Here is a 13,171-nt window from a genome sequence, read left to right as displayed (position 1 = left end):
AATTTTCTGTACAATAAAAGAAATATCAACAAAATGACAAGGCAATCTACAGAATGGCAGAAAATATGTGCAAACCATGCACTGATACAGAGTGAATATCCAAAATTTATAAGAAACTGATACAAATCAATAGTAAATACTGCTACTACTAATAGCCCAATTAAAAAATTGCCAAAGGGCCTGAATAGACATTTTTCCAAAGACATACAAATGGACAACAGGTACATGAAAAGGTGCTCGACTAATCATCACAGAAATGCAAATCCAAAGCACAATGAGATATCACCTCACCACTGTTAGGATGGCTATTATCAAAAAGACAAGATACAAATGTTGGTGAGGATGTGGAGTTAACGCTTATACAGTACTGGTGGCAATGTAAATTGATACAGCCACTACGGATAGAACCATAAAGTATAGAGGTACTTGAAAAATTTAAAATAGAACTACCATATGATGCAGCAATCCCACTTCCAGGTATATATCCAAAGGAAATGAAATCAGTATCTTTGAAGAGATATGTGCATTCCATGTGTATTGCACTATTCACAACTGCCAAGATATGGAAACAACCTGTTTCTATCAATGGATGAATGGGTAAAGAAATCATGCTTTATATATACAATGAAATACTATCTGGCCATACAAAGAAGGAAATGCTGCCATTTGTGACAACATTGATGAACCTGGAGGATGTTATGCTAAGTGAAATAAGCCAGATAAAGACAAACACTGTATGTGGAATCTAAAAAGTATAACTCTTAAAACCAGACAGTAGAATGGTGGTTGCCAGGGACTGGGAAATTGGGGAAATGGGGAGACATTAGTCAAAGGGTACACTTTCAGTTTTAAATTGAAAAAGTTCTAGAGATCTAAGGAACACCATGGTGTTTACATTTAATAATACTATTGTACAGTCTACTTGAAATTTGCTGAGAGTAGATCTAAAGTGTTCTCACCATTTTTTTTTTAAACTGGTAATTACGTAAAATGGAAAAAAAAATCACTGAAGATATTCTATGACAATGATTTATTCATCTATTTAATTTCAAGACAGGTAAATCCCAAATATCAAAAATGAATGCCAACAGATAATGGGAATATCATTATAATCATTCATTTGAATCTTTCTCTCCCCACCCAAAAAAAAAGGCTTTTCTCAACTAAAAGGTAGGTAATTAATCTTTGGAACATATCCCTGTCCATATCCAATTTTTAATACAGTGTTCATGAACAATGAGATATTTAATCATACTTTAGTTTCCTACTTATGTACAGATGCTAACCAAAGTGAGAGAAAGTTTATAAGCTACATATCTCAAAACCAGCAATGTCCAAAAGAACTTTCTAACATTAGCCATATGTGGCTACTAAGCACTTGAAATGTGGCTAGTGTGACTAAGGGATTGATTTTTTAATCAAACTGAATTGAATTTTAATTTAATTAGCCATATGAGGTGAGTGTCTACTGTACTGGGAAGTACCATTTCAAACAGAAACAAGCTGACTAAACTGTCTTAGATTTGGAAACTCTAAATATGGTATAATATCTGAACCTTTATCTTACATTAATTACAAATTATATATCCATTTTTATTGTTTTTAATTCTATTAAATCTCATTTTACTTACTTGGGTTTAGACAACATGGCTCTCAAACAGGATTTAGACCCTTGTTTAAAGAGATTTTTCAGTTCTTCAAGTTTTTGTATCTGCTTTACTATTTGTACCATGTTTAAAGGGACTGTTTTATCAGGTACTGAAAATTCTCCTTCCAAAGAACTTTGATCTTTACTGATCTAAAATAATAAAATTAACCAGTTACTTAGGGAATACCCATTTTGCTGCCATACATGAAAGACATTTCATCATTAATCATATCTAAATAATTTTTTATATTATCTATAACTGTAATCAAATAGTAACATTTTATGAACTCTCTTAAACAAGCAATTACCTATAGAATTATAGCTAAGTGTTGACTTCTACATATCAAAACTCAATTCCAATTTCTGTTTATTGTTTTAATATATAAGAATTTTAAGCAAATTCAATAACAATTGTAGCAGGATCAGTTAAAGGCAATTCAAAATACCTACTAGACAATTCTAAAGTAACTGCTTCCCCAAAATCCTTCCTAAGAATATTCTTGCTGTGATAAAGCATGGGAAGATAGTAATTTGCTCTCAAAGGCTAATATACTTTCAACTATTAACTTCCAGAAGTTAATATATAAAGGTCATTGAGCCAGCATTCCTCAGGCTACCTGGGGAAGACTAAGGCCCATTTGGGTGTCTCAAGCCTTTTGGAACTGACCACCCTACAGAGTGATGAGCAGTAGGGAGAATCAGTAATACACACAGATAAGATGACAGACCCCAATTGGTATTCTGATAAGCCTATTTAAAGAAAGTCTGCAAGAATGAGTGACCCAAACACCACAATGAAAGAAGCTCAGAAATAGCCAATTTGTGAAGATTGGTAACTGAGGCCAGTTTTGACAATAGAATAGCAGAGATCTATCTATGTAGATACATTAAATCCTTATGATGAGGAAAAGCTGAAAAAAAATAGTAGTAATAGTCAAGGCATAATTCTGGGACCTAACAAAAAGAAATTCCAGCACTGAGAATTTAAAACAGAGATTTCATTTTAGAAATGGCTACTTGAAGTGGGATTAGGAAATAATAGCCGGAAGTAAATATTGGCAATGTGCTGGAAATCTGAGAGTAGGCGATGCAAAACAGGTGGAAGGGAAGAAGGGAATGTATGGAAACATTCTGAAAGGACAAGATCCCAAACAAGAGGATGCCAATTATAAATTGAGTCTGAAAAGTCATGCAGTAATCAGCTACAGTTATCAATTCATTGCCTTTCATCTAAAAATCCATTCATCACTGTCCTGCTTAAAACAGAGGAACAATCATAGTGGAAAAGAGAGTGGAATGTTTCTCTCTTGACAGATGGCATGTTAACCTTTGTCTGTAGAGGGTACTGGACACTAGAGGGGGAAGCAGCTTTTCTTCTTAGTTTGGTCCTCTTTCTGTCTCTGCTTAATCCTACCATAACACACAGTATACCTGATAGTGTTCTCCTCCATCGGCCTTCAACAGCACCACATCCATGAGTGGCTTTCTGGCAAGATCCCTGGCACGGCACATTCTCAAAGGCAGCTTCTCCCAGAACTTCTTAGCAAAATTTACCAATACAGACTCTCCCTTTGGGAACCTTTCCAGCATACCACCCTGTACACTGCTTTCCAGCAAGAGGTACAAGCACCTCCCTGGAAGATGGCTTTTCCCAGCACGAGAGCGGATGGCTTCCGCATGTACCATCCTCATGAGCAGCTGCCCGGTGAGTTCCAGTTCTGCCAGCATGGCATCTCAGCCAATTTGTCTGCCATCCAGTGATGACAGCTGCTCCTTCTTCACAAGGTCTGGATCTTAACTCTGGGTTAAGAGTAGGAAGACACTGGGGTATTCAGATTTGCTCTTTCCTGAGTACTCTTGCTTCCACTCTAGATGTAAAGGATGCCCTGTCTTCTACCCTATATTCTTTAGAGTTATCTTTTCCTCCTTAGTAAGTATTCTCCTGTTACAATAATTCTTTATGTTAAACTTTCCCCATTCAGATTATTATATTAATTTTGTCTCTTGATTGTCTACCTGATACATGTTTCTAAATAGGGATTAAATTTAAACATAAATTCTTTCTTGGAGAAGAGAACTAAAGGAATATGAAATATACAGTTGGATTACCAGCTATAACACTTCATCAAAGAGATCTGGGCACAGGTTCCTGCAGAACATCTCTGAAGCATACAGGCTACATAACTAACCTACATTTCTCTGGTGCAACTCACTATACACTCTGAAGGCTTCCACAGGTATCTCTGTTACCACTGGCATTAACCTCACCAGCATAGACTAACAATAAAATGTGCCAGCACTAACAACAGGATTATTCCAAGATTCTCAGATGTTAGTGTGCAATAATCCTCTAAGGGACCCTGTAGATTCCTAATCCACACACACACATAAATTAAAAACTTTAATTATGTAAATCTGATTTGGAGCTCTGAAATGTGCATTTGTAACAGGTATCTTGGGTGATATTTAAACATAATCCACCAATCATACCTTAAGAAACAGTCTTTGAAAGGCAGAAAATATACAAATACTTTGGCAATGTATCTGACATACCAAATTAATAAAATATTCAAGTCAACTAATTATGGGTTTAAACACTGAGAAATTTGGAATTCCAGATCAGAAGTTGACTTGTGTTAAAGATTCCTCCTGGTGAATACGAATGCATATCAGGATTTCAGGCATACTGGAGAATATGCTAACCATCACTAAGTTGTAAACAGTAGATTGCAAAGAAAAGTAGATAAATTTGACAGCTATTTAGTACATAAAATCAAAAGGACTCAGGGAGAACTGAATATTAGAGATAGAGGTTGTCAAGGTAAATTACCAAGTTTCTGCTTTACGAAGTTGGATAAACGGTACTACCATTCACTGAGACAGGGAACACTGGAGGAGAGGTATGAGTTTAGGGGTAGAAAAAAAGTCTTAATTTTTGACCCATTGGGTTTGAAGTGGAATAGTCTAGTAGGTAGTTATATATATATATCTGGAGTTCAGAGGATAAATCTGCCCAAGAGATGTATATTTCTAAATTGCCACTATAAAAGCAATAGCTGAATGGACAAAGTGGATGCGGCTGCTTATAGGAAAAACTGGAGTAAAAAAAAGAAAGGCAAGGATGAAATCTTGAGGTCCTCCCAACAACATTCAATGGTTAGAAAAAGAAGGTGATTCTAAAAAGGAGGCAGTCAAAGAGGGAAACCAATAGGCAGGAGAGTGTAATTCACAAAAGCCAAAGGAATAGTATTTTAAAAATGAGGAAGTGATCAATAACGTTAACTGTGGCTGAGGTAAAAAGTGCTTGTTAGATTTAGCAACATATAAATTGTAGAGAAACATACAGAATGTCTTCGTTATGGGAAGAGGATTCAGTCTGTGTAGGCTGAGAAATGCTCTGGAAGTAAGAAAAGAGTATATAATAAATTGATGCAAAAAAAAACTTAGGTTTCAACCTGTTAAAGGCATGGTCTTCAGCTAAACTGTTGAGGTTTTAAAAAATATCCATAAACTCCAATTGTTTAATTGATACCCTTCTGGCTCTTCAAGAAGTGAATGCCCAGATTAACAACTTCAACTAGGTGAAATTGACTAACACTCTCTTAACAAAATGTAACTAGTTTCATTGTTCTTGAACTATCTGCACGGTTTTTCTCTACTTTTTTTATAAATTATGGGTTTTGCCTTTATTCTCCAACAATAACCTAATAACTATTTCCCTCAAAAAATAGTTTTAAAAATTGGTTATGAAGGGGAAAAGAGAAATAGGCCTGTAACTGGAAGGAAATTTGGCAACAAATTAGATAAATATGAACATATTAAAAACTGAAGGGAAGGACACAACTAAGTGGGAAAAGTTTAATACACGATTAGTCAAATTCCTTGAAGAAGACGAGATGAGATCCAAAACAAATGTAAAATAATGAATTTGATGTAGGAGCAGAAATAATATCTCTGCTTAATAGGAGGAAAGGAACATAGAATGAATATGGGTGTAAATACATTTTTGTTTGGTAGCAGGAATTGAAGGCATTCTAGCCAGTGGCTTGTATTTTAAGCAAGTGACTGGCTGACAGCAAAGATGAAAATAGGATACAGTAGATAGGCTTGAGAGGAGGCTAAAAAGGATTGAAATTCATTTCAGAAATGAAATAGAATTCCAGGCAGTATCTGGAGTAATTATGTCTGACCTATTGTATCACTTTCTTCAGCAGTGTTTCATAGCTGAGCTATTGACCCAAAGAGTGAAAACCTGCATTTATTCAGTTTTTTTATTACAGTATCATTGATATACAGTCTTATGAAGGTTTCACACGAGCAACGTTGTGGTTTCAACATTCACCTATATTATCAAGTCTTCAAACGCCCCCCATTGCAGCCATTGTCTATCAAAATATTAAGATGATATAGAGTCATTAATTGTATTCTGTGTGCTGTACTGCCTTCCCCATGACCTACCTATATTATGTGTCCTAATTATAATGCCCCCAAATCCCATTCTCCCTCCCTCCCCAACCCCTGCCTTTTGGTAACAGCCAGTCCCTTCTTGGAATCTGTGAGTCTGCTGCTGTTTTGTTCCTTCAGATTTTGTTTGTTATTCTATTCCACAAATGAGTGAAATCATTTGGTATTTGTCTTTCTCCATCTGGTTTATTTCACTAAGCATAATACCCTCTAGCTCCATCCATGTTGTTGCAAATGGTAGGATTTGTTTTCTTCTTATGTCTGAATAATTTTCCATTGTGTATATGTACCACTCTTCTTTATTCATTCATCTACTGATGGACACTTAGGTGGCTTCCATATCTTGGCTATTGTAAATAGTACTGCAATAAACATAGGGGTACATGTCTTTTTGAATTAAGGACCTTGTTTTCTCCAGGTAAATTCCTAGGAGTGGAAATCCTGGGTCAAATGGTATTTCTGTTTTTAGTTTTTGAGGAACCTCCATACTGCTTTCCATAATGGTTGAACTAATTTACATTCCCACCAGAAGTGTAGGAGGGTCCCCTTTCTCCACATCCTCACCATCATTTGTTGTTTCTTGTCTTTTGGATGTTGGCCATCCTAACTGGTGTGAGGTGATATCGCATTGTGGTTTTAATTTGCATTTCCCTGATGATTAGCGATGTGATGCATCTTTTCATGTCCCTGTTTGGCCATTTGTATTTCTTCTTTGGAGAAGAGCCTCTCAGATCCTCCACAAAATTTTTAATTGTTATTTGTTTTTTTTGGTGTTTAGGCATGTGAGCTCTTTACATATTTTGGATTTTAACCCCTTATTGGATATGTCTTTTATGAATATATTCTCCTGTACTGTAGGATGCCTTTCTGTTCTGCTGATGGTGTCCTTTGCTGTACAGAAGCTTTTTAGTTTGATGTAGTCCCATGTGTTCATTTTTGCTTTTGTTGCCCTTGCATGCAGAGACATGTTCAGGAAAAAGCTGCTCATGTTTATATTCAAGAGATTTTTGCCTACGTTTTCTTCTGTGAGTTTTATGGTTTCATGACTACATTATGGTCTTTGATCCATTTTGAATTTTCTTATGGGTATGGAGTTAGACAATAATCCAGTTTCATTCTCTTACATGTAGCTGCCAGTTTTGCCAACACCAGTGGTTGAAGAGGCTGTCATTTCCCCACTGTATATCCATGTCTTCTTTATTGTATATTAATTGACCATATATGGTTGGGTTTATATCTGGACTCTCTATTCTGTTCCATTGATCTCTGAGTCTGTTTTTCTGCCAGTACCAAATTGTCTTGATTACTGAGGCTTTGTAGTAGAGCTTGAAGTTGGGGAGCATAATCCCCCCCAGCTTTATACTTCCTTCTCAGGATTGCTTTGGCTATTTGGGGTCTTTTGTGGTTCCATATGAATTTGAGAACTCTTTGCTCTAGTTTGCTGAAGAATGCTATTAGTATTTTGATAGGGATCGCATTGAATCTGTAGATTGCTTTAGGCAGGATGGCCATTTTGACAATATTATTAATTCTTCCTATCTATGAGCACGGGATGTGTTTCCATTTATTGGTATCTTCTTTAATTTCTCTCATGAATGTCTTGTAGTGTTCAGGGTATGGGTCTTTCACCTTCCTTTTAGGTTTATTTCTAAATATTTTATTCTTTTTGATGCAACGATAAATAGAGTTGTTTTTCTGCTTTCTTTTTCTCCTAGTTCATCATTAATATAAAGGAATGCAACAGATTTCTGTGTATTAATTTTGTGTCCCACAAGTTTCATGAACTCAGTTATTAGTTCTAGTAGTTTTTGGGTGGATTCTTTAGGATTTTTTATGTACAATATCATGCCATGTGCAAACAGTGACAGTTTAACTTCTTCCTTATCAATCTGGATACATTTTACTTCTTTGTGTTGTCTGGTTGCAGTGGTTAGGACCTCCAGTACTATATTGAATAAAAGTAGTGGGAGTGGGCATCCTTGTCTTGTTTCCTATCTTAGAGGAAAAGCTTTGAGCTTCTTCCTGTTAAGTATGATGTTGGCTGTGGGTTTGTCATATATGGCCTTTATTATGTTGAGGTACTTGCCCTCTATACCCATTTTGTGGAGCATTTCTATCATGAATGGATATTGAATTTTGTCAAATGCTTTTTCAGCATCTATGGAGATAATCATGTGATTTTTGTCCTTCTTTTTGTTGATGTGGTGGATGATGTTGATGGACTTTCAAATATTGTACCATCCTGGCATACCTGGAATAAATTTCACTTGATCATGATGGATGATCTTTCTGATGCATTTTTTAATTCAGTTTGCTAATATTTTGTTGAAGATTTTTGTATCTATATTCACCAGGGATATTGGTCTGTAATTCTCTTTTTTTTTGTGGTGTCTTTGGTTTTGGTATTAGAGTGATGCTGGCATCATCAAATGAGTTTGGAAGTATTCCCTCCTCCTCCACTTTTTGGAAAAATTTAAGAAGAATGGGTATTAGGTCTTCACTAAATGTTTGATAAAATTCAGATGTTAAGCCATCTGATATGGGGGTTTTGTTCTTCAGTAGTTTTTCTATTACCAATTCAATTTCATTGCTGGTAATTGGTCTGTTCATATTTTCTGTTTCTTCCTGGGTCAGTCTTGGAAGGTTGCATTTTTCTAGAGAGTTGTCCATTTCTTCTAGGTTATCCAGTTTCTTAGCATATAATTTTTCATTGTATTCTCTAACAATTCTTTGTATATCCATAGTGTCCATAGTGATTTTTCCTTTGTCATTTCTGATTCTGTTTATGTGTGTACATCTCTTTTTTCTTGATAAGTCTGGCTGGGGGTTATCTATTTAGTTGATTTTCTCAAAGAACCAGCTCTTGCTTTCATTGATTCTTTCTATTGTTTTATTTACTTTAGTTTATTTATTTCTGCTCTGATCTTTATCATATTGTTCCTTCTACTGATCTGGGGACTCATTTGTTCTTCCTTTTCTAGCTTCAACTTTTGTGAGTTTCGACTGTTTATTTGAGACTGTTCTTCCTTCTTGAAGTAAGTCTGTATTGCTATATACTTTCCTCTTTGAACTGCCTTCGCTGTGTCCCACAAGTGTTGGGCTGTTGAGTTGTCATTTTCATTTGTCTCCCTACATTGCTTGATCTCTGTTTTAATTTAGTCATTGATCCATTGCTTATTTAGGAGTTGTTAAGTCACCATATGTTTGTGGGCTTTTTTGTTTTCTCTGCATAATTTATTTCTATTTTAATGCCTTTGTGCTCTGAGAAGCTGGTTGGTACAATTTCAATCTTTTTAAATTTATTGAGGCTCTTTTTGTGACCTAGTATGTGATCTATTCTAAAAAATGTTCCATGTACACTTGAGAAGAATGTGCATCCTGTTGCTTTTGGGTAGAGTATTCTGTAGATGTGTATACATCCATCTGTTCTAATGCATTGTTCAATGCCTCTGCCTCATTATTTATTTTCTGTCTGGTTGGTCTTTCTTTTGGTGTGAGTGTTGTGTTGAAGTCTAAAATGAATGCATTGCATCCTATTTCCCCTTTTAATTGTTAGTATTTGTTTCACATATGTAGGTGCTCCTGTGTTGGGTGGATAGATATTTATAAAGGTTATATCTTCTTGTTGAATTGACCCCTTTATCATTACATAATGTCCTTTTTTGTCTCTTGTTACTTTCTTTGTTTTGAAACCTATTTTGTCTGTTACAAGTACTTCTACTCCTGGTTTTTTCTCCCTACTATTTGAATGGAACATCTTTTTCCATCCCTTCACTTTTAGTCTATGTATGTCTTTGGGTTTGAAGTTAGTCTCTTGTAGGCAGCATATAGACAGTTCTTGTTTTTTTTATCCATTTTGTAACTCTATGTATTTTGATTGGTGCTTTCAGTCCATTTACATTTAGGTTGATTATTGATAGATATGTACTTATTGCCATTTCAGTCTTTGGATTTGTGGTTACCAAAGGTTTAAAGGCAGCTTCCTTACTATCAGTCTGACTTAACTCACTTTTTATGTTATTTCAAACACAATATAAAGGTTGCTTTTTTTCCTCCCTTATTTTTCTTCTTCCTGCATTCTTTATACATTAGGTGTCATGTTCTGTACTCTTTGTGTAGCACTTGACTAACTTTGTGAGTAGTTGATTTAATTTTGTATTTGATTAGAAATTAATTGGTCTACTTCCTTTAGTGTGGCTTTATTTTCTCTGATGACAGCTGTTTAGCCTTAGAAACACTTCCATCTATTGCAGTCCCTCTAAAATACACTGTAGAGATGGTTTGTTGGGGGTAAATTCCCTCAACTTTTGCTTATCTATAAATTGGTTAATCCCTACTTTAAATTTAAATGATAATCTCGCTGGGTAGAGTATTCTTGGTTTGAGGTCCTTTGGTTCCATTGCATTAAATATATCATGCCACTCCCTTCTGGCCTGTAAGATTTCTGCTAAGAAGTCTCATGACAGCCTGATGGGCTTTCTCTTACTAGCGAACTTTTTTCTTTCTTTGGCTGTTTTCAGTACTCTCTCCTGGTCCTTGATCTTTGCCATTTTAATTATTATATATCTTGGTGTTTTCTTCCTAGGTTTCCTTGTGTTGGGAGGTATCTGCACCTCCATGACTTTATGCACTATTTCCTTCCCCAGATTGGGAAAGTTTTCAACAATTATCTCCTCAAAAAGCTTTCTATCCCTGTACTTCTCTCTTCTTCTTATACCCCTATATTGCAAATATTGTTCCTTTTGGATTGGTCACACAGTTCTCATTATTCTTTCAGTCCTAGAGATCCTTTTTTTCTGTGCCTTAGCTTGTTTCCCTCTTCTCCAAATTCTATTTCATTTACTATCTCTATCTCATATAATCTACTTTTAAATCTCTCCATTGTATGTTTCTTTCAGATACTGTATTTTTCACAATTTCGGTCTCTTTGTTGAAGTCCTTCCTGAGATCTTGAATATTTTTCTGTAGCTCTGTGAGCCTGTTTATGTCTTTTATTTTGAAATGTTTATCAAGAAGATTGGTGACTTCGGTTTCACTAAGCCCTCTTTCTGGTGTTTTTTTTTTCTTGTAATTTTGCTTGGACTAAATTCCTTTACTGTTTCATTATTTTAGTGTTTCCTAGGAATAATAACTTTGTGTATGTGGTGCCCTCTAGTGCCCACAGTCCCTACTCTCTGGCACTGCCATGTGCCTACAACAGTGGCGGGGGTCACAGGTGAGTGGAACTGGTGCCTCCCGGGAGGAAAGAGCTCAGTTGGGAAGGTTTCCTGCCTTCCCACCAATAATGCCTGCCTCCACTGCCAGGTCCAGTTGGCCATGCAGGCAGGGAGGAACCTCTGTGCTACACCCCTATAGCTGCCATGGGCAAAACCACCCTACAGCTGGCTTGGCACAATGGCAGGGGCAGAAAGTAAGTGGGACTGGCACCTGCCAGGAGGAAGGAGCAACAGGCTGCTTACTGCAGTGTAGGACCTTGGGGCTGCATTGGCAGCCACAGGGATAGAGCATCTGAAGCTCCTGAGAGTTCCCACCTGCTGGGCTAAGCATTCCAGGATTGTTTTATCCACCTGCCCTTTCTCCTGAGCAGACAGCTCCGTGTAATCTTTACCCCTGTATCACACCTCTCACTGCTGGGAAGTCCTTCAAATTGCCTGCCTTTCTTTTGTCCCAGGGGGCCAGTAGTATGTGCCTGTTGTCCACAAGTGGCTGGAATCTTAGTATCTCCAAGTATTCTGCCCATCTCTGCTTTCCAACCCCACTAATCTCCAGAGCAGCATGTAACGTGGGTTTGTGCTCCCAGAGCAGATCTCCAGGGCTGGGTGTTCAGAAGTCCTGGGCTTCTACTCCCTCCATGCTCCACTTCTCTTCCTCCTACCTGTGGGATGGAGTCAGGGGAGGTCTCGGGTCCCCTGCATCATAGATTTTCTACTTTACCCTTTTCTGTGAGGTTTTCTCTTTTTCCTCAGATGTAGGTAGTCTGTTCTACAGTCTTCAGATCACTTTTTCAGGATTAATTGTATTTGCTGTATTTTCATGTTTTATGTGATTTGGGGAGGAGGTTTCTGCCTCACTTCTCACCCTGCCATCTTTTTTACCCCCTCTTATACAGAGTTAAGTTTTACTAGACAAGAGTGCAACCAAAGAGAAAGAGGTAAAGGGGATTAATAAATTAAGAAATTCACTGTGATGAAGTACATCTCCAAGCTGAAAATAAAAATGAGTAAAAATACTCCAAAATGAAGAAGAATAAATGAACTTGTGGTCTTGATGAAGTCAAAGAATGGCCAGAGAAATATTTAAAGTAATAATTGAAAAGACAGAAATTTGTAGTTTAAGAATGAGTTGCTAGATTAGTGGTTTTAAAATAAAGCAAATTAATTAATGATAAAGTTCAGTGACTAGAAATGAGAGCTGGAACTAAATAAGGACACCATATCTTTGGAGATGATGAGGTCAAGTACCAGAGAGGTCAGAGTTTTGGTGGGTCTTGCACAAAGACAGGACATTTAAAAAGAAGAGAGTAAAGCAAATCCATGAATAAAATAGAATAAAAAGAGGTTTTTAGATAAAAATAAGAAAGCAAAACATAAGTTGCAAAGAAGTACACACTCTACAAGAGGGTAGGGGAATAGCAGACTTCACCCCAGTCCCATTTCTCTGGAAAGAGCAACCAATCTACCAGTCAAAGAAAGATGACTAACACTCTTCCAATGTCAGCCTTATCTATCCTAAAGCAACAGTGTACAAACCGTCGGAGTCTGCTACTCTGGGGCCAGAGGTAAAATAAGGTGCTAAGAAACAGTTACAATTTCTATCTTTACTCTAAATTTACAATCCAAACAAATGAACGTCTTCAACTTAAAGTACCTGGGCTTCAAGTGTTTCATTGAACTAAACCATAAGCATAACCAAGGGACAACTAGAATAATTCTATTTATCACTGAAGCTACCCTGGAAACCATTCTGCTATAATAAGAACATATATAAAGTCTTTTCCAAAATGAATTAAAAGCCCCTACAGATAGAAACCAGGAGTTTTCAAACTGGTGATAAAGCACC

General features: G+C 36.6%; 1 protein-coding gene across 1 annotated transcript in view; it reads right to left on the bottom strand.

Annotated features, from left to right (window-relative positions):
- CCDC7 (coiled-coil domain containing 7) overlaps nt 1-13,171 on the bottom strand; it is a 136,872-nt gene that overhangs the window by 83,053 nt on the left and 40,648 nt on the right. Inside the window, exon 6 of the mRNA XM_036912293.2 lies at nt 1,632-1,798. Within this exon, the coding sequence (XP_036768188.2) occupies nt 1,632-1,798 (167 nt within the window). The remainder of the gene's footprint in view (nt 1-1,631; nt 1,799-13,171) is intronic.

The sequence above is a fragment of the Manis pentadactyla genome, chromosome 3 (genome assembly GCF_030020395.1).
Source record: "Manis pentadactyla isolate mManPen7 chromosome 3, mManPen7.hap1, whole genome shotgun sequence".
NCBI lineage: Eukaryota > Metazoa > Chordata > Mammalia > Pholidota > Manidae > Manis > Manis pentadactyla.
Note: the sequence above shows the minus strand (reverse complement) of the source record. Positions and strands in the feature narration are given on the sequence as shown.